The 19920-nt window shown below is 39.2% G+C and overlaps 3 protein-coding genes across 45 annotated transcripts in view; 1 reads left to right on the top strand and 2 right to left on the bottom strand.

The window, feature by feature from the left end:
- Positions 1-19920, bottom strand: part of mbl (splicing regulator muscleblind) — a 180873-nt gene that overhangs the window by 113406 nt on the left and 47547 nt on the right. For 17 of the 43 annotated variants that reach the window (XR_010653612.2, XR_010653614.2, XR_010653613.2 and 14 more), the window contains exon 1: positions 4972-5704. The exons of 1 other annotated variant lie outside the window; for it this stretch is intronic. The gene's annotated coding sequence lies outside the window, so the exon portion shown is untranslated. Of the gene's footprint in view, positions 1-4971; positions 5707-19920 lie in introns of those variants that run through there. 25 more of the 43 variants (XR_010653618.2, XR_010653615.2, XR_010653617.2 and 22 more) reach the window with 6 other exon arrangements.
- LOC108009046 (uncharacterized) lies at positions 14619-15429 on the top strand. The gene is made up of 2 exons (XM_017073048.4): positions 14619-14776; positions 14831-15429. The coding sequence occupies exons 1-2, from the start codon at positions 14750-14752 to the stop codon at positions 15167-15169; spliced, it is 366 nt and encodes a 121-aa protein (XP_016928537.2). The 5' UTR covers positions 14619-14749; the 3' UTR covers positions 15170-15429.
- On the bottom strand, positions 17092-17582 carry LOC108009047 (uncharacterized). The gene is made up of 2 exons (XM_017073049.4): positions 17423-17582; positions 17092-17371 (listed from the first exon to the last, which is right to left on the bottom strand). The coding sequence occupies exons 1-2, from the start codon at positions 17546-17548 to the stop codon at positions 17147-17149; spliced, it is 351 nt and encodes a 116-aa protein (XP_016928538.2). The 5' UTR covers positions 17549-17582; the 3' UTR covers positions 17092-17146.

Below are 19920 nucleotides of genomic sequence, written 5' to 3'. Positions count from 1 at the left end.
ACCAAGACGGCTCTATTTTGTTCTTTCGGCCAAAACTGCTCCAAAAATGGAGTTTTGACTTGCCTAATTAATTCCCATTGTCATCCATCTGACTCGGATAATTAATTTGGCAGTACATGATGCGTGGGCAGCAAATGTTTATTATTTCTTTACTCATAAGTTTCCTAGACTTTTGCGACACATCGTTGACTGATTTCATTCACGCTATTAGCCTTTTTTTTTTTGTTAAATCTCTTTCGAAAGTTGGTGGCGAGATAAAAGAAATGCATTTATAAACATTAGATATTGGAGGTTGTCCCTTATTTGGTGCGGGTATATCATTTAGCAGAGCTTTCGAATAGGTGCTGAAAAGATCTGTGGATCGATCTATATATGGTCCTACGGTTATGACTAATGGGAAAGCACAGAAAGCAAACCGTGCCGAAAGCGTAAACAAATGGATTCGATAGGGGTACAGCGATCTGATATCATAGCGGAAATGTGGGGTGTATGAAAAACGTAACATACATTTATTTAGGATTTTTGAAAAACCAAAAGGTGTCTTTAAGATTGCAATACTTATTATTTTCATTATGGAAAAATACCTAAGCCAGTGTTTTGATGAAAAACTGCAATTTTGATCATAAAAACTTTCGTTTTTTTTGAAAACCTTGCCCCAGTCCCCAGATCTTTCAGCATCCAATAAATTCCACCTGATCTCGTCTTATTCAAAATCAAATTCAACGCCGAATTCATATTTAAATTTTCGTTCACACAGGCAAATCAATTTCTTAGACGTAAAACGCGATCATCAGTAATTACGTCAGAGGTCGGAAAGCTATAGCATATATATAGCTTTATACACACAAAAACGGGGCGAAAGAAGAGGCCGAAAAATAAAAGCGAATGGGGGAAATCAAAAACAAAATTCATAAATGAGAGCGACGGATCGCGGCGCTCTATCGCGCTCATATACTATTTTTTGGCATATTCATAACATTTGGCTTATCTTAGGAATACGAGAGCGCTGGCGGTGGAGGAAGAGGAAGAAAAGTCCGAGCACTACACTAAATGCCCAACCAATTTTCATAGATTTTTCTGTGCCTAATTAATTTCGCTGGCAACTCGTATTTATGTTTATATTTTCGACTCGTGCTGATGATGAACCCCGAAATAGACGAACCAAAGTGAGAGAATAATATTTATAAATGCAGAAATTCCTCAAAAATTCAGAAATGAGAACCGAGTTAATCTTTGAACTAATTTGTGTGTAATCACATTGCAGACGCGCCTCGGCAAACTCTCTCTTTCCTCATGCGAAAGGTCAAGCAATCAATTCTGCCTTCAATTGATCTCAATTGTGCGTTGGCCCAAGGGCCAGTCAAGGGTTAAAGATGTGCCGATGCCGATTCCGTTGACGTTATATTTCAGCATTATGCAAAGCGTCGAAACTTTGTCTCTCGGCCACAATAAAATGAACTTATTTTTGGACTGCAACCGAGCGCCGTTCCAAAAATGCTGCCAAAAAAATGGGGCGAGTGGGTTTTTCGGGGGGCCTGTGGATGCACAGCTGCAGATACATCCAAAAGATACATCCAAAATGTGCGGCAGCTGTCGCTTGTTATGGGAGATGCTGAGATACTCGGATACTCGGAGGTACAACAAACAGCACCAACAACCGACGAAACACGTTCAAAATTTCTTTTTCGACTCTCCGTGTGGTTGTTGTGTTTTGGCATGTGCTAAGAGAATTATGTTAGGGTGTGCCAACTATATAATTGAGGAAGCTGCATTAAGCCGCCAATGGGGTGTGAAATCAATAATGGTTATCTTGTTTTTGATATTGCAATTTGTTCGAGAAAGTTTATAGGTAATTTGGAATATGATATAGTTCTAGGAAGGTGCAGGAGTATAACGTTAGGGAACTTTTAGCATTAAACATTCTAATTTTTTGTAAGGGAAAACCATAAAAGTATCTATGTTACTCTAAAATCTGTTATGGGAATACCTAATAATATTTTAAGTTGGTTCAGTTTAAAAACTTTGTGTTTTTTTTGCAAGTGCTTTTGCTAAGATTGAGATACATTTGTATCTTGGATTTCCAACTCCAGCTAGACCGAGTCACCCTGTTCCTACGATTCTCCCAACCAGATACAACAACCACATATAGATATTTGTTTTGTGTTTTCGTCTTTCTTTCGACTTGTTTGCTGCCTCAGTCGACGTCGCAGCTGCTGTGCGCTTATTGAAAAAGCCAAAAACAAAAACGCTGGCGAAGAAAAAGTTTTCGATATTTTTAGAAGGAGAAAAAAGACATGAGCACATGTTTCAAAATATCAAAAAAGATGAAAAACTAGAAAGACCGAGAGGAAACAGCCAAACTAAGATCTGAAAATCTTCGAAAGGAAACGAAATGTTTATTTGAATGCAAAAAACGAAAACGGAGAGAGATATAAAACAGAATCCCAACAAAAAAAATATTTCGGAAATGGAAATTTCAATAGATTTTTGTGTTCTACTGGAAAAGTTCTGGTTTTTTTGCCATTTTTAAGTAAGCCCCTTGGAAAATTGTTAAACCTTTTCTTTGTCTTGAGATTTTGGACATTATTTGTGTGAAATTAAGCAACAAAATCCATTATTTAGCAAGGGTAAAGATAAACAAATGTTTTAAATATATTTCCTACAACAAATAAGAAGGTTTTGCTCATAAGCAACTCGCGTTGTTTTGAGTTTCTAGCACTTTTAATGCTAGACCTTTTCGTACCTTTCGCCTGAACTCTGACACCTTTTGAGTGCTGTCATCTCGCATCAAAACTGAAATCGCGAGTCGGGCAAACAAACAACTACAGAGTTTTTTGCACACTTTCGACAACCGAAAGAGGGTGTTCCTATCGATATTTACGACCTATTGAGAAGGGCTTAAAGCACAAAACACTCGTACTACAAGTCAAACACATAAATATTTCTCCCAGCGACGATTTTTTCTTATTGTACTGCGGCATGACTTTTGGCGAAAAATCGAATCGATTAGTCATGCCAAAGTCCTCAAGTTTCCATCCCAGTCCCCTTCACCCAGCCAAATATCAAAACCGTCTTCTGCCTCTCGTGGCGTTTAAGTTTTGGTTCGGGTTTGATTTTCGAGTGGAGTGGAGGAGAAAAAGTGAATGACTTGTCAGAGTGTATTGAACAAATGGACAGAAATAACAATTCATTTTGGCATTTTCCAAGCGATTTCTTTGACTCATATTTCTGCAGCAACACGTTTTTGACACTTTTGTCGATGATGATGGGCCAAAAACCCAAACACCAAAAAAGCGAAATCTGTCAAACTCTTGCTTTTCGTTTTCCAGTTGCCAGCGGGCAGAGCTAATTCAATTTGCATATCTCAACCGGAGGAAAACGAAACAAATCGGAAAAATTATAATAACAATCATTTCGCAACTGAAACCGAAGCTCGGGCCGAAATAAACATAAATTTAATGGTTACGACTTGGGCGGAGAACCACATAAAAAACGTGACTTTTCGTTAAAAATAAAATCTATGTGTTTGCTTGTGCGAGTACAGTGCGTTGCGAGGCTCGTGTTTCGGTTTGGATTGTTTGTGAAACCTTCGAAAAATCGATTTCGAGCAATTAAGGCAGTGAAAGAATAAATCCAGTAACCCAATCAGTTTCGTTTTGCAAAATAATCACATTAAATTAAAGAATCAAGTCTGTTTTCTGTTCGGGTGTCTAAAGCCATTAAATTTAACTTAGGCTTTCAAAACAACTTTGTTAGCCATTAATTTTGTTATTGGTCATTTGCAGCTTTTTATTTATTGTCACGTGTGCTTTTCACAACTGCCCTACAGTGCCGAAACGCACTGTTAGAGATCGCTTGGCTCAGATCTGTTTATTTTTTACGGCCTAGGCCTTGCCCGGCTTTAGAATAAATATTGCTAAATTTGCATTACATTTGAGCACGATTTGGCGTAGTATTTAGTGTACTTTGAAGTTAATTAACTGCACACAAGTAACAAATTCATGTAAAGTTGTTAAGGCGAGGGCCTAATAGTGGGGATGTATTTGTAGTGTTTTATGCCCAATAGTGTGGAATAAGCATATCCATTTTCACCCTGACAAATTTGGTTTCCAATTTGTTGAATTTTAATTATTATTTCACGGTTCATTAGCCTCAATTTCAATTTGATTTTCGGTCATTAGGCTTTTCAGCGATCCAGATGGGCGAGATGTGTTTTATTTTAACGGATTAAGTAAGTATTTTTTTATTGAAATTAAGGCTTTGCGGGCTTAATCAATTTATTGAACCTACTTATGTGGAATATTTTGGTTATGTATTTGAATGTTGTGTATAGTGTGTTTTCGTAATAAATTTCTAACTTGTAAAGATACAAACAATTTTTTTGCATATTATTAAAACTTTTAGAGCTTTTATCCTTATTAGTCGTAAGGTTTTTATTTCGTTTTATACTACTTTTTTATGTAAATAAGACTAGAGGTGGTACTACAAATTCGTTTCTGGGTGATTTACTTGTAACCATCTCCGTAGAATCGATGTAATTTCGATGTTTATGGACCTCTGAGGGCAGTATTGGAAAAGCACACTTGAAATTACATCCGTGCATTTGGTTTTATGCCTCTTTTTAGGGGAAACCCTAGACTATTTAAATTACTAGATATTGGAAGTTGGCAATCTGAAGTTTCCTACGTTGTCTTGATGGAATTTTCTGCCCATCCGTTCCCACAGATTCTTCGTGAATAACTTTCCCTACAACAGATAGTTTTCCCTGGCATTAAATTTCCGCCTTTTCACTTAGCACCACCGAAAAATCGACAACAAAAACAAACAGACCTCAAAATGTGGCAGAGGGAGAGGGAAGAACCGATAATAAAAAAGAACTTAAACTCAAGACGGAGGCGAGAAAGAGAGAAAACAAAATAACCAAAACAGAGAAAAAACACAACGATCTTTTTGTTTTTTAAGTATAAACACCTTCGGTAGTCCAGCTGACTTGTTGTTGTAGTTGTTGCTGGCGGAGTTGAAGTTGTTGAAATCGTTGTTGTTTTTGTTGGGGGAGAAAAGCGGCTGCTGTTTTTTCTTGTATTTGTTTACTGTTTTACTTTTGCGCCGAGATGGTGAATTGAAAATGTATTTTTAACCTTTTTTGTTTGCTGATGCGCTGGTGTGTGTGACTAAACACGCGGGTTGTTGTTGCTGCTGGCGGCACGACGTGACGTCATTAAGATGCCGGCAAAAAACAATGGATTTTGCGATTTTTCCGGACAATTTCCCTGCAGCGCTTGCACTATTTTCTTCGATTTTCTTGCACGACTTTCGACAACTTCTTTTTTCTCCTTTTTTTATCTGTCACACACAGACAGGCGGCACACACACACTGTTATTCGGCACCGAACTCACACACACGTGCACTCGCGTTGTTGTTTTTGTTAACTTTTTCCTTTTGACAATCTGACAAATATTTCCGCGTTTCTAGAGTTGTCGCCAAAAATATTTCTGATGAGAGGTGATTTTTGCGGTGACTGGGCAGAATTACAGTGAACTTTTTAGCTGAGAGCTGCGGTTTCTTCGAGGGGTTTTCTTCAGTTTTTCGGGCAGGCTCTGCAACTCTATTTTCACTTTTCCGCTGACAGAACCGAAAGAAATGACGCTGCGCTCTACAACATGTCCATTCACGTTCAAGTTTTTTGTTGAACTAACTCGAAGTGCGGCTGTGTTGCCTGTTTTACCGAATGAATTTCGGAGGCGAGCGTCGGAGAGAGAAATTTCCCCGCAACTATACTCTTCGGCACTTCAGCTCGCTCTTAGATGGAATAAAGACCAGGTCTTGTGGTGGTGGGTTCGGGTGTCACGGGAATCTCTTAGAACCAAAATCTCTTCTTCAAGAACTCAGCATTCTTGAATCCAACCAGAAGGTAAATGCAGTCAGAAGTTACTAAAATATTTCAAAAATATTTCTGGCAATTCCAATTCGACAAGCGGTTAGAAGAGAGTGTGCAAAATACTCTCTCCGCTCTCTCGGCTTACTCACTCCTAGTGCCTCTCGCTCGCACGCCCTGCGTGGAGTGGTATTTTTGTGGTGCCCTCTCGCTCTGCAGCGCTCTCTTGCCCGCTTATTGGATTATTTTAACTGGAGTTACGTGGCGCCTCTTGAGTGCTTTTCGGTCTTATAAGAGAGCTCGGAGAAGAGAATTCGAGTGATTCTCAGGGGTTTTCCGCCCCATGGGCGGGGGGAGGTGCTGGGTGACGGGGGTCGCCGAGTTCAATGAAGGCGAGTCGAGTTGACAATCAACTAAAAGGTTAACTGGCCCAAAGCAGACAGACTTAAGCTTTTTGGCGTAGGTTGCGGACTATAAAACAGCCTGGCAACTAAACTGTAGTTTATTTTCGCATTTCGGTGACTAAGTCTATGCAAAAAACCAGATAATTGAGTTTTTGGCATTCTTAGGTCTTTGCTAAATAAAATTTTAGATTATAACATCAAAAATGGAAAAGCTCATTATTTTCTTGGGAGGACATCATATAAATGTTAGGTATCATATAGAACATATGTATCTTAAAATAAATAATTCAAGTCACTCAGTGAGTTGTCTTTAGTCTGATAAGAGGGTCCCCTTATATGATAAAGATTTTAATTTTTTAACACACGTGCTCAGGCTTTATATTAATGGCATCAATTTGTGTTTTTAATTGGCGCGATAAGTTTGTTTTGTTGTTTGGTTGTTAAAATTTTGGAAGTGTTGGATTTTAATCACCATTAAATTAGTAATACATGACTTCAACAAACTTGGTCTTATCTGGTCTTTCCGATTTCATAAAAGAAAAAATTAGTTTAAATTACTTATAATGTTGTTAAGTTTTCTTCAAACCATTTTAGTAATGGGCTATTTTAAGACTCAAAACCATTACTTAACCGTTACGAAAAGCACTCCCGTCACTTTTACTCAATGCCAATTTGTAGGAAAACGGTTTTCCGCCATTAACCATAGATACGCTCTATATTTCTGTGCATGTCTGCACCATGCATTAGTTTTTCATATCGCCATAAAAATTAATGTTCTGGCTGCAGCTTGCTTTTGGGCCCGAGGACAGAAATAAGTGAACTTAGTGAATTGGAACTTTGCTCGCTCTGTCAAAGTCACCTTCACAGTGGGTTCGATATGTTCTAAATCATTTACGTAAATGCATCCCATCCATATATCCGAATGCAGCCCAGCGGGCCAGAAATAGAAAAATGTAACGCACACACTGGTAGAACTCTTGACATTTCTATGTCATAAATTTGTTTCGTTCTTTGGATTTTTGGCAGCGGGCACCGGCGAGAGATGTGGTTCCAACACCCCCCACATGGCAATTAAAATATGGGAAAAATCACTGTGTAGCTCTGTGTAGGCTAATCGTAATAAAAGTGAATGTAAGCGACTGCAGAACGAGAAATGAAGTCGAAGGAGAACCGGCATGTGAAAGCCATATAGAAGGGAAAAGAGAGAGCGACCCGACCAGATCGAGAAACGCCCCCGCAATGATTTTAGATCCACTATATAGTGGGGGCTCCCCGACCCATCCATCTGGCTTATTATTAGAAGTCCCTTGGTATTTGTGTGAGTTCACTATTTTTAAACGATTCCAAATTGGAGTTTTCGTGAGTGACCCCAAAGAGAAACAGAGATCGGTAATGGTAATGGGGCTCCGGGGCAAGTGAAAGGTTTTTCGGTCTGCAAATTGTGCATAATGAATTACAGTGTTACTACAATGGCGAGCTGAAGGAGTGGTAAACATGGATAAACCAAATAATGAGATATGTTTACTAATAACTGAGATAAACAAGATTTGCGGTCACGGAAATTGGAATGTGCCAATAATTACCGAAATATCTGATATCTTGATTGAGATATTAATTTTGAACTAGACCAATAAGTTTGCATCGTGTGTAATCATTAATGAAACTCTTTTGAATAAGTCTAACAAAATGTATTTAATAAAAATATGAATAATATTTATGTATTTCGTTATCCCTAGATGTAAATAGTATCTACTTTGTAGAGCTCGAAACATTTATTTAAGTAACATCAATAATTACTCCTCCATTACGCCAACTAATACTCGTTAAAATCGATATTTACCATTCCATCACCATAGATCTTCTTATTTATAGAAGATGCTATCGACAAGTGACATCTATTTCTCGGTACCCAAAACGCCCACCGCAGCATCTTGAAAACATCATTAACAACACATTTATCGGCGCTGCTCTCTCCGCTGCAGCGCCTTTTCAATGTGGGCAGCTTGCGTCTGCTACGGATTCGGATTCGGGTTCGGATTCAGATACAGATACAAGTACAGATTCGGATACAGCGTTCGTACTGTAAGAGCGAAACCGGTTCCGGGCAAAATCAAAAGTTGCGCAGACGTCGCCGACTCAGCTGCTGCTGCTCCGCTGACCAAGCTGAAGTTTTGGGTCTGGGAGTCGGGAGGAGGGGGCTGGAAGCTGCGCGGGGCAGGCGGACTGGCGACCAAGAGTGCTAAAGTACACAAAAGCAAAGTTTTCGAGATCGCTGCACAGGGAGAAAACTGAGGGGTGTTTTCAAAAGAATAAAAAATATTTTAAGTCATATAGTTTAATCTTCCTACTTCCAAGTAGCGGATACAAATGTGGGCGTATCTACAAGATAGTGTAGCTATATTTGATCGTATTATTTTGGAACATGTATTTTATTTCATATAGCTTTGTACAAGTAATTGAACAATAATGTAAGAATAGTTACGTACTTTACAAATATAGGCAAACAATATTAATAAATATTAATTCAAATTAAATGTGAAGGGTAGCATGTATAATAAAATTACTTACAAATTAAGAATTAAAATTAAATGAATAAAAAAGATCGTAGATTTTTAGATCTGATTATTTAAACACAGTTGCACAACCATAAACAGAACCATTATCAGCGGAATAACTAATTATAAGATACTTGGGCAATGACAATTTCCCCGAACTTTTTGGTATGCCACTTCCCATAGGTTCTATGGTAAGCTTTTCTCGCAGTGTGGATGCTGGGCCTCCGCCTGGAACGTGCTGCCCGTTTCTCTGAGTGCTCGGCTCAGTGCGTGGAGTGGTGTAGGTAAATCAGTTTGGGGAGCCGGCCTCGAAACGGGTTTACTTCTCGTTTGTGCTACACCTTTTGCGCCTGTTCCTTGTTCCGATCCCCATTCGAGAACGTGTTTCAAGGCTTTTTCGAACGGGGTGTGTAACCAGTAGCGAGAAAACCAAAAAAATACAATAAGAGCAGGCGAGGAAAGGAGGTCGCCAAATGAAAAGATCGCGACCAAACAAAAGACACTGCTCGAGGAACTAGGGACTGTATGGGATTGGCCCGATATGCCGGGGCTGAAGAAAGGGATGGAACGTGTAATTGCCGGCAGAAAGAGTGCGAGCGTGTGCAATAAGTCCCACCCTAATCTAATTAGAAATAACGGCAAGAACAAGACGGTATTTCTGCGCACGCGATCGCAAGAGACCGGCTAATGCATATAAATTGGCATAAATAAAGCAAAAGTCACGTCGATCCGTGTCCGAAAACCTAAGGCCAAACCAGTTTCGAATTCCAGATCAGATCATCGCAGTGACGTAGTCTCCCCAGTGCCCCGACTTCTTACTTCTCCGATTATTGCAACCTGAGTCAGCTCCCGCTGCTCTTAAGAAACTCCCGAAGAGCGGGATCGAGGAGATGTATGTGCGTGGGTGCCGCAGAAGTTGACTCACTCGCCATCGGAATTCCCCCTTCGAAAAGTTCCCCACGGATCGCCTAACACTCAATGGATCCCAGTATGTTCCATGTATCTCCAGTCATCTCGGGGGTTGCTCTTGAGCGGCATCGATGTTCGAGTTTGAGTGGGTTTATCTGGAGATATTTTACGCAGCGCCAGATTGTCTCGAGCAAAGTGTTCCCACTTTTATCGGGGGTTGCAGTGGTAATTCTGTGTGTTCTCGGCTATTAAGCAGCTCATTATGTTTCGGAATGCTAAGTATTAACATTTATGAACTTAATAAACTTTTTTTTAAATTCTTTTGGTTTACAATGTAAATTTTAAGTATTCACGATTTACGTATTTACGTATTATTCAAAATTTAAACAATATTAGAATTTGGTAGCATTTCTACACAGTGAAAATTTATAAAATATATCAAGACCCAAAAAACTCCAAGTAATTTTGATTTAAGAGATGTTAGTGTATATTAACTATGTTGAAAATCTATAAAAAAACAAAATAATATTAATTAAGATAATAATCTTAAAATCACTTTATATTTGTACATTAGAGAAACATAAATATTTTATGTCTAAACTCTAAAGTACTACAAAATGAATGTGTACTACAAAAAGTTACTATACTTCTGCTAAGCCAAAAATTTTTTTTTTTAATAAAATGAATCTCTGCAATCTCAAAATCACAAAAACGTAATTAAACTGATATAGTTAAGAATTTTATTGAAAAAACTTTACATTTGTTCCCTATCTCCGAAAATACAATTGTACCCTTTACCGTTTATAGTACCCAGTACTTTTCACCACATTTATTTAGGAAATCCCCTTTATTTATCTGTGTCTTGGTATTTCTTTTAAATTTATTTGCCCATTGACTCCTTTTTATGTCCTTTCTTGGCCCTCTGCTTTCCCTTCAACTTTGTTCCAATCGCTGCTTGCATTCGAATTCAAATTAAGCAAATTACCGAAAATTTCGTTTGTTTGGCCCTCCATTTTCCCGCCCCCTGCCACGCCCCCTGCCCCTTGCCCCTGCTGCCACAACCTTGTTCTTCTTCTTCGCTTAATTACTTACAACTAACTGCAGGGTGAAAAGTTTGCACAGCCCTCCCCCTTTTCCGCCCACCGCGGCTACTTGCACTGCAATTGAAACCAAAGTTACAATCGCATATCAAGCCCTAAGACAAAAGGCAAACATGCTTGGGTGGATTTCCCGAAAAGTGGGCGGTGGGTGGCGCCTCGAGGGGCAAGGGGCGTGGCAGCCAGACTGCATAGTCGAAGAAATTACGCTGATTGAACACTAATTTATTTGTTTGTTTGTTTTAACATTTTCGCCGCATTAAAGGGGGCAGTTTGGGGGTTTCCGAAAGACGCGAGTGGAAAAGTGGATAAAAAGTTTTCCCTTCGCAAGGTGCAAAACGCTTGCATGTGTGAGTGTGGGGGTGGGGGTGGGAAAATGGGTGGCGGTGGGTGGTTTTTTTGGGGGCAACCTTAGCTTCGTGTGTCTGCCGCTGTTAGCATCTTTGGCTTTTTGTTGCAATTTGTAAGTGAGCTTCTTTGTCTGCCACTGCCGCTTTTTCGCTTAATTGGCTGTAATTGAAATCGCTCGAGAGGGGGAGTTCATGGGGGTGGTGTGGGAGAAGTACAAGAACAGTTTGTTTCACAAGGTTTAATGCGAAAATCGATTTCCTATTTATAAGAAAGACTTCACTTCTAAAGAGTGTTCAATGTTAAGCAAAATGAAATGGAGTTTTCCCTTTTTTAGGAAACCCAATTTTGCTTGCAATGGGATAAAGAATAAATATTTCTGAAAACAATTAGCTTAACAATAGAAATTCTGGCACATCTTAAACATTAGATATACAAATATCTAAAAATCAAATTTTTTATTCCAGCATACTTTTAAAATTGCATTTGGTCAAAAAATAACAGACTTATTTCCTCAATAAGAAATTTAGTACTTCTTACCCTTTTTTAAATAAGCAATTCCATATGCAGAGATATGATTGTTTTATCATAAAAAATATAAAAAATAACAACAATTTTCAAACTACAAGTCCCAAAGCAAAGCTGGAGATAGTATCTCCGAGATATATATTTCTATCTTTTAGTTTTCATTCTTGGTACTTTGTCAAATTTTAAAGAGGCGTATTGGAACTATGTTTGATGCATCACCACAAGGCCACAGACTGTATTGAAGTCTAGTTCGCTTTTCCGGCTCACAAACACTCATATTTAGAGAAATTTTTTTGTTTGCGGTCGAGCCTCGTTTGCCCGGAAAATTCTGATATATTCACGTTTTGGCTTTTGGCCACAGTTTTGACCGTGTGTGCACTGGCTTTTTGTTTTCTTTCTGGACTTCTTTTTCGCTTTTCCCTGTTGCCGGTCTGATGTGGCGACCTTTTAGCGAACGTTTTCGCCATTTGCAGTTTTTCGCCTGTGGCGGCGGGAATGTCGCTTTCCCCTTTCCCGCCGGTTTTCCCGGTTTTTTTGGGGAAAATGTATGTCCGTGTGTGGCCCCCTGCGATCTCTGTTTGTGTTTTCCGAGTACTTGGTTATGGTAATCGAATTTCAAATTATTGCCATGAGCTATATCCGAAAGGGGGAAACCCCGGGAATATGTCGCTCCTCTTTTTTTGATTTTCCTCCTCGATTTTCCTATGCCAAAAGTTTTTTTTTCGCTAACCTTTGTTGTTCTTGTTGCGGAAGATGAATCTGTTTTTTTCGGTTTTCCTTCAATTCTTTTTTTGTGTTTATGTTTTGGCTAGTTGCTGTTGATGTTTTCCCTCCGTCTGCCTGGCTGTGTGGGTGTATCGGTGTGTGTTCTCTGAGGTTTTTCCTGTTTTTCCATCCTTGTTCGGCTGTTATTGTTGTTTACATCCTGTTTTTGGCGCGCTTTGAATATTTTGCGGTGCATGTTTTGTCATGCAATAATTTAATTGTCGGATTTGGCAGCTTAAAAGCATCCCAGCCGCCCCCCATATTTGTGAGGGGCGTGGCAGGTGTGGGGGGGGGGATTGTTTGTTTGTTTGTTTGTTTGTTTGTTTGCATGTCCGTCGTCCGTCCGCCTGACACTTTGTGCTTTATTTATGTTTGGATTTGGCTTGCTGATGTTGTTTGGGCTTTTGTGTTTTGTTTTCTTTTGACAAATTGCTTAAATTTGTTTGCTCAAGAGTGTTTTTTGTGCTCGCTGAATTTACATAAATCATTTTTAGTAACTTTAATTGCAAGGTGAGTTCACTTCGGTCATAGCTGTGTAAAATGTAGGTAGATTTTAATAGGATTAATGGTTTTGGGCTTTCTTTTTAATTAGTATTTAGATGCTGTAAAGGGGTGTTAATATAATTTAAAATATATCAATATTTGAAACAATGGTTGTTCATAGTTTGGCTAATTTGAAAAAGGTTCTACAATATATAAAATACTATATCTACCAGTGCTATGATAGTTTGGATCTATCCCATCCGCTTTCTCTCGACTGAATCCTAAAATATAAAGCTGCTCAAGGACTATTCTTTTGGGTCATTTATAATATCCTCCTCCTTCAGTTGACTGCCCTGACACAGTGGCATTATAATTAATAATCAACACCAGCTTAAAGATTTTAATTAAAATCAACGACAGACTGCAGCAGTTCAAGTTGCAGTTTCCCCGTTGCCGCTCTATTTTCTGTTCCTTATCTGCGCTTATATTGTCAACTGTGGGGTGTGGCCCCCTTTCTGGGAAATCCGCCCTGGGAAATATTACCCCCCTTGGTAACCACCCCTCGACCCGATCGACCTGCGTTGATTTCTTTTAATTTAGCCGCAATGACCTGCATCGAAATGCTTTTGTGTGCGTGTGTTGTTGGCTGAATGTCCTGGATCTTCTGAGTCCTCCGCAGGATGTATAGCGACCCTCCTCCTCGCCTTCAGCTCCAATTTGAGCTGCAATTCGTTTCCTTGGCAACTTAGCCAAGTTTCAGTTTCAGTTGCAATTACTTGGCGCACCTGAAGTGGACAACAACAAGAACGACGGGCGGGGGTCAAAGGTTAGTTTGTTTGTTTGTATTTGCTGCTGTTGTTGCGGTGACGTTGCTGATTCTATCCCTCGCTTCTTTTTTCCTGCCAAGACCCACCATTCTGCAGTATTTTTTGCTATCGCTTTTCTGTTGACTTTGCGCTTTCTATTTACGCTCCGCTGTTGTTTGTTGAATTCCAACTGCAATTATGTGAATTTTCACCGTGCACAGCATAAAACATTTCCCCAGAACTCCGGTTCAAGCAGTTGGCCTGCAGCTTCTGTTCGGCAGCTCCGGGGGCAGCGGGCTCTGGGTTCTGGCCAAGCTCAAAGTCAAACAGCGCCGGGAAAGTAAACTGAGCTTGAAAGTCAATAAGCGGGGAGTGGGTGGCTGAGTTCCACCTGAGTTTCCAAGGATCTCAGCCGGAAAGTGTTGAAAAGCGTTTAAAGCTTACCATTTCTGCTTAGACATTTTCTCCATTGATTCGGTCAACTGCTTTCTAAAGTTGAGAAGCTGCTCGAATATCCACAGTGCCTACTGCAGTCAGGTAAGTCAGGTTAATAACAAAAGTCAAAACCTACGACTTGTAGGACTACTTAAAAATTTACAAATTAGATTCTTATTTTGCTTAAAGAACTGGTTAACTAGGGAATCGTTAAGGTTTAAGTAGATTACCTTGGAATATTTTCTAGAATCAAGACAAAGTTCATTAGTAAATGTGTTTTTTTAAGAAAGTATATTCTAGCTCAAGGAAACATAGTTGGAATTAGAAAGATCTAAAATAAATACTTCTATTCTTAAATTTTGATCTACTGTTTTTCTTATATTCTTTCTTTCAAAAACAAGTAGCCTTTGAAATTGAAGTTATCCTGTTTTACAAATTTTACTTTATATTACTTTTTGCTTTTAATAAGACCATTCAGAACTAAAAAATTGTGTAGTTTTAAATAAAATTCTCAGTTTTAGTAAGGTATAAAAAGGAAATAGCATGGGTCGTCGTAAAACTAAGTCAGAGGTAAGATAAAGGAACTTCAAAGACTTAATTCCATTATCTAATTATTTTTCACAGATGGTGGCAGATATTTTTGGAACTTCGCCGAAGCCGCGGGAAAGTCCAAAAAGGCAGGGAGTGAAGCGGAAAATGGTGAAAGTGTCTGCCGGGCACAAGAGGCGTAGTCTTCCTTGCCGCCTGAATCCAAGTGTTATCCGCCAGATTTGTGAGCCCGCGGAGAAGTGCAAGACCTCGAAAGCCCGTATTATGTACGTCAATTCGAACTACGGAAGTAAGAACAACGCCGATCTCAGTCAAACCGATTGCCATGAGCCTAATTGCCCTTGCAGAGGGCCGAAATCATCGAAATCTGAGCCTGGACCCAAGCCAAAGATGGGTCAGAGTCCTGCTACATGAGATGATACGACTGTAACCCCATGATGTTGAAAACTACAAAAAAAGCTTAGTCGATATTCCAGAACTAATCCACAATCTATTCCTAATCTTAAAATATCTATGGACAATATCATAACATCCTATATAAAGAGTTTAGAACTCAATGTCCCAGGATAATCCTACGATATACGAAGTAATGATCCTTTAAAGGCCTGTGAATTTTGTAATTTGTATATGAATGTGGCAGCCCTTCGAATATATATTTGGATGTGTGAACTGTTTTCGAAAACTTTTTTTTCCAAGGTGTAGGGATTTCTGAGCTCTGGTAAAAGTTGCTTTCGCAGAACCTTGAGAAAGCCCATCGAAGTAGAAACCCTCAGCAGTTATTTGTCCTGCATGTGTTGTCCACCACCCCTTATTTCCTTGCCCCTCCTTCAAAGGAGCTTTTCCTGGCATTCCGTTGGTGTCACGTAGATTTTTCGTTTGCTTTGAGTTTTCAGTTACACGGTTTTTGGGAGGGACGAGGATGAGGAACAGCAGCTAAGCAATCACCAAATAAAAAGCCATCGGACAGTTGCTGAGCTTAGTTTCAATTTTCACTTAAAACAAAGTTGGCAAACGAAGGGAAAGCGGTGGTGCAGAAGGACAAAAACTGGCTGAACTGCATCTCACATCCACATCGAGATCCACATCCTCATCCACATCCACGTCCAAAAGAATCCGAGGGTCGCTCGGGCGTTAACAAAGCGCGCGAGCCCGTCTGCCAAATTGTTTTTGCCCTTGCACAGGAAACAAATATTAGACAATTTACTAAACAATAAAAAAAATTAAAAAAGATTCAAGATAACTTTATATTTAAAGCCTATATAACCAATGTACTTTGCTGGCGTTACTCTCTATTTTAACTTTCCATTCCTATTAATTTTCTTTTGTGCTCTTAATTATTTTTTTATATTATGTAAGTATTGTGTAATATGATTGATGTATCTTAACTATGTTTGAAATTTTGAGTGAGTTCAAATGATTCTTTAAAAGTGGTGCTAAAAATATTGTAATAAATGGTAAAAAAAATTGTTCTTAAATTTGTTGTTCGAATTCAACCAATAATTCAAATGAATGATTTCTATACATGCATGATTAATAATAAATGCGGTGTTTCTCTCAGTGCATCTGTTGTTGGGTTTTGTAATCAGAGCAAAGTAGACGCAGACACATGACGGAACTACCTCCCCGTTCTCGTAACCCTCCGCTTGGCTTACGTGATTTCAGGCTGCCAAATCACGGATCGGGTTGAGAGAAATCGTAGAGCGCAGAAAAAAATCACGGGGAAATAAGGAAAAGCGAACCAAAAAAATTATGCTGTCGGGTAGCCAAATATTTCTATGTGCTGCCATGATGAACCAGAAGCGGCAAAGGAAAAACAAAACTATGGCCAGATTTTCAGGGCAGGGGGCAAGGAAAAGTTTGTGTGGCTCACGTGACATTTGTTTTGGCAAGTGTCCTTTCCCCTCATTGTCGTCAAATCAGCGAACGTACCTGCAATGGAAAATTAAAGAAAGGGTTTTCAGTTGGTTGGATTTCAGTTTCGTTGGTTTAAAGAAAGCTCTTAAATATTTTAGGAACATTCGAACAATGGATAATTTATACCTGCAGTTTGTGGCGCAACAGCTTATAATATATAATTATATAACAGTAAATGACCAATGAAATAGTAACGTTACTGTCCGTATTGGTCATAAAAATGAGGTAAATGAAGCTGATTGTTTGCTGTATATAACCCCTTTTAAAATAACTGATTGATCGGAACAAATTAAATCGGGCTTATTTATTAACCGCATCCAATTCATTAGTGATGCTGACTAAGGCTTTTGTTTCTCCAATAGATGATCTTTTAAAAGGTACTTATGTTTCTGTTCCCTTAATAAAATAAGTAGACCCTTCGATTCTTTTTATTATATATATTTTATAAAAAAAAATGTTATATATTTCGAGGACCAACTATTTTTTCCTAGGGTTAGGATATGGCTGGTCCTTTCCGTATCCAGCATTGTAGCCCCACCAATTGCCATCGTGGGGACTTGCGTTATTTAATCGATGTTTTCTCGTTGTTCGCATGGGTTTCGGCGTTTTAGTCATCCATCTCCTTATGACTCCGGGCTGCTGCTCCTTATCATATCTACGACGCATGCACTTTTGGAATCTCTCGTGGTAGTAGTACCCGTACTGAGGAACACAGTTCTTGAAACATAATCACTTGCTGTCGAAAAGCCTTACCGCGCATTTTTTCCTTCTTGTGCGTGCCAAGTCCGGCAGGCAGGTGTTCATCAAAATTACCCAGGTGAATCCTGCGGCGCAAGAGGGTAATTCTGAGGAAAGGGGAGTCACATCCGTAGTCGACATTCCTCTAACGATGTGGCCATCCGACTAAAGACAATCGATTCTGGTTAGTGGGTCAAAATTATTTCGTCTCACTTTTAAGTGGAAAAGTGCAATTTTCACACTGTAGTTTCAGGCCTATAGCAAGGCCTAGAAAGCTTTATAACAACGTTCTTAAACGACCTTTTCTTTTTAAGGAGGGCTTCTTTAGTTGCTTATAATACCATTTATATACCTTGTGTTTTAATAATTTTTAAATTTAAATTAGATATTTGCTAATGGTCTTTAGGATTTTTCAAATATGTTTGGAATTCCTTTCATAAAAAGTGGAGCAATACAAGTAAGCCCCTCTTCTTCAAACTAAGTACCTGTATAACTCAAATACTGATGGCAATTCTCAGATACTTCCACAGATGCAGATACAAACTGCCATTAGGGCATTTCTCTGGCCTGCGCTTTAAATGTTTTCACCATTCCCACACCTTTTATCACTCGAACACACGTTAATGGATCTGGGCCAGGATGCGTATGGTTGGGGTCACAAGGGCGGGGGGAATTCCCTGGTTAAGTTTGGTTAGCTGATTGTGCTGCCATTCCATCATGCCCTTGCCACTTCCCGGGTGCCGCTTTTAATGAGTGAAATGAAGTAGGATACTTGAATGAGCCAGTTGACTGCACGGCGAGGGGTGGCGCAGGAGTTCTGGTTGTGTGTCAATAAGGTAAATATCATATCTTAATTTTATTGGGTAAACCTTATTATCCTTGAACCTAAGACATTTTGAATTTTTTTCGCAGATCATTATTTTATATAACTACTTTTAAGTGCTTACTAACATACATTTTAAGTGTAGTATATCTAAAGGTATAAATGCTTATCTTATGTTTGATTATGTAGCTTATTATACTGACTGAGATTGTTAATTATTTTTAGCAGAGCCCTAACTAATCATCCAACCCGTGTGCGATTGCTATTTGTCTCTGCTACGCAATTTCCGGTCGTACCTCGTGGCGTATGCGCAATTTCAGCCAGGCAGCCGAGGAAATCAACACCAAAGATCATGAAAATCATTAAGCTTGAATGTGATTATCTTCGTTCGAAGCACAGAGAGAAGTTTGACTTAATTTTGTTTACTTAAATAAATAATATAGATAATTATAAATCATAATCATTAAGTGAGTTGGTACTTAGATACTCTGATTCGGTTCAACTTGTTTAATTTTCACTATATTAATCCCCATTTCAATAGGTAATTTTCATCAAGAAGCCGTAAACTTTTCCGTTTGAGCAAATTAGTTGGAAATCTATTGAGTAGCGGCTAAGCCAACGCAATATTCAATGCCAAAGTGGGCGATAAGTTGGTAAAACTTTGCCCGGCCAAAAAGAGAGCACCAAAGAAGCGTTCCAGGTGGCAAATGTCAAAGCAGTGGAGCCTGGCAGCTGAAGGACAGCAGTCCCGTGCCGTTCACTCGTTTGTTTGTTCGTTTGCCTCTTTGTTTGTTTGTCCCATTGTCGCTTTGCGAACTATGAACTGTCACACGGAGGAGAGTGCACTAAAAGTGTCGCCTTACGGCAACTGACTTGGAAAGATAATCGCAGGGGTGTGATGAGTGGGCGGTGCAACTTTTGATAAAGGTTTATCTGTCTGCCGTTGCAGCTTACCTTTTTGGCCGGCAACAGTTTCAGCTGACTGGCTAAGTTGGCTTCAAGTTGCCACCGACTTGACTGTCTTGACTTTCATCATCGTCATCATCTGGTTCCCAGTTCCCAACTTGAGCTTCCGAAAGGGAGGCGAAAAAAGTATCTGGGTATCTTGATGTCGCGACAACTTTCCTTTTTTCTCCCCTTTTTTTCCTCTGGCAGCAGCTCTTCGTGTTTAGCATTTAATTATTTGAAAAATACGCAGTGGCGTTTCGTATTACCGAGGAAGAGAAAAGCAGGAAGGAAATCGGGTTGGATCGGATGTGGGCAGAGGAGAAAGTAAGACAGCAAAAATGGCGGTGGGTTTAAGGAAGTGGAGAAAGTTAAGGGAAATAAATAGTGATTAAATATTAAATAATAAAAAACAATTAAAGGTAAAAGCCAGAATATAATGATTATATAATTTTTCATTTTATGTTATTTTCGCTTACATGAACAAATGAATCCGTAAAAGAATGATCGTTTTTACAATCTATAAAAATATGTTTAAAATATTGCTGTAATCTTTACTTTATTTATTGTTACCAAACCACTTTCAATAATTCAATAAATTATCGGTAAGTTTGCAAGCTTTACTTATCGGCGCTTTTCAAGAGCCCTGCGGCTGAAATATGTATGTTGCCACATGTTGCAGTTACAGCTGCACTTTAAGTGGAGGAGTGGGAAAATATATTGAAACACAGACCGGCCGAAGGAG

This window comes from Drosophila suzukii, chromosome 2R (assembly GCF_043229965.1).
Source record: "Drosophila suzukii chromosome 2R, CBGP_Dsuzu_IsoJpt1.0, whole genome shotgun sequence".
Classification (NCBI taxonomy): domain Eukaryota; kingdom Metazoa; phylum Arthropoda; class Insecta; order Diptera; family Drosophilidae; genus Drosophila; species Drosophila suzukii.
This window is presented reverse-complemented; position numbering and strand designations above follow the sequence as displayed.

What these genes read in the sequence shown, in the direction of transcription:
- LOC108009046 (XM_017073048.4), top strand. Translation starts at nt 14,750, where the DNA reads ATGGGTCGTCGTAAAACTAAGTCAGAG. An exon ending in GTCGTAAAACTAAGTCAGAG is followed by an intron (nt 14,777 to 14,830) that starts GTAAGATAAAGG and finishes TATTTTTCACAG; the next exon opens with ATGGTGGCAGATATTTTTGG.
- LOC108009047 (XM_017073049.4), bottom strand. Translation starts at nt 17,548, where the DNA reads ATGTCGACTACGGATGTGACTCCCCTTTCCTCAGAATTACCCTCTTGC. An exon ending in CAAGAAGGAAAAAATGCGCG is followed by an intron (nt 17,372 to 17,422) that starts GTAAGGCTTTTC and finishes TGTGTTCCTCAG; the next exon opens with TACGGGTACTACTACCACGA.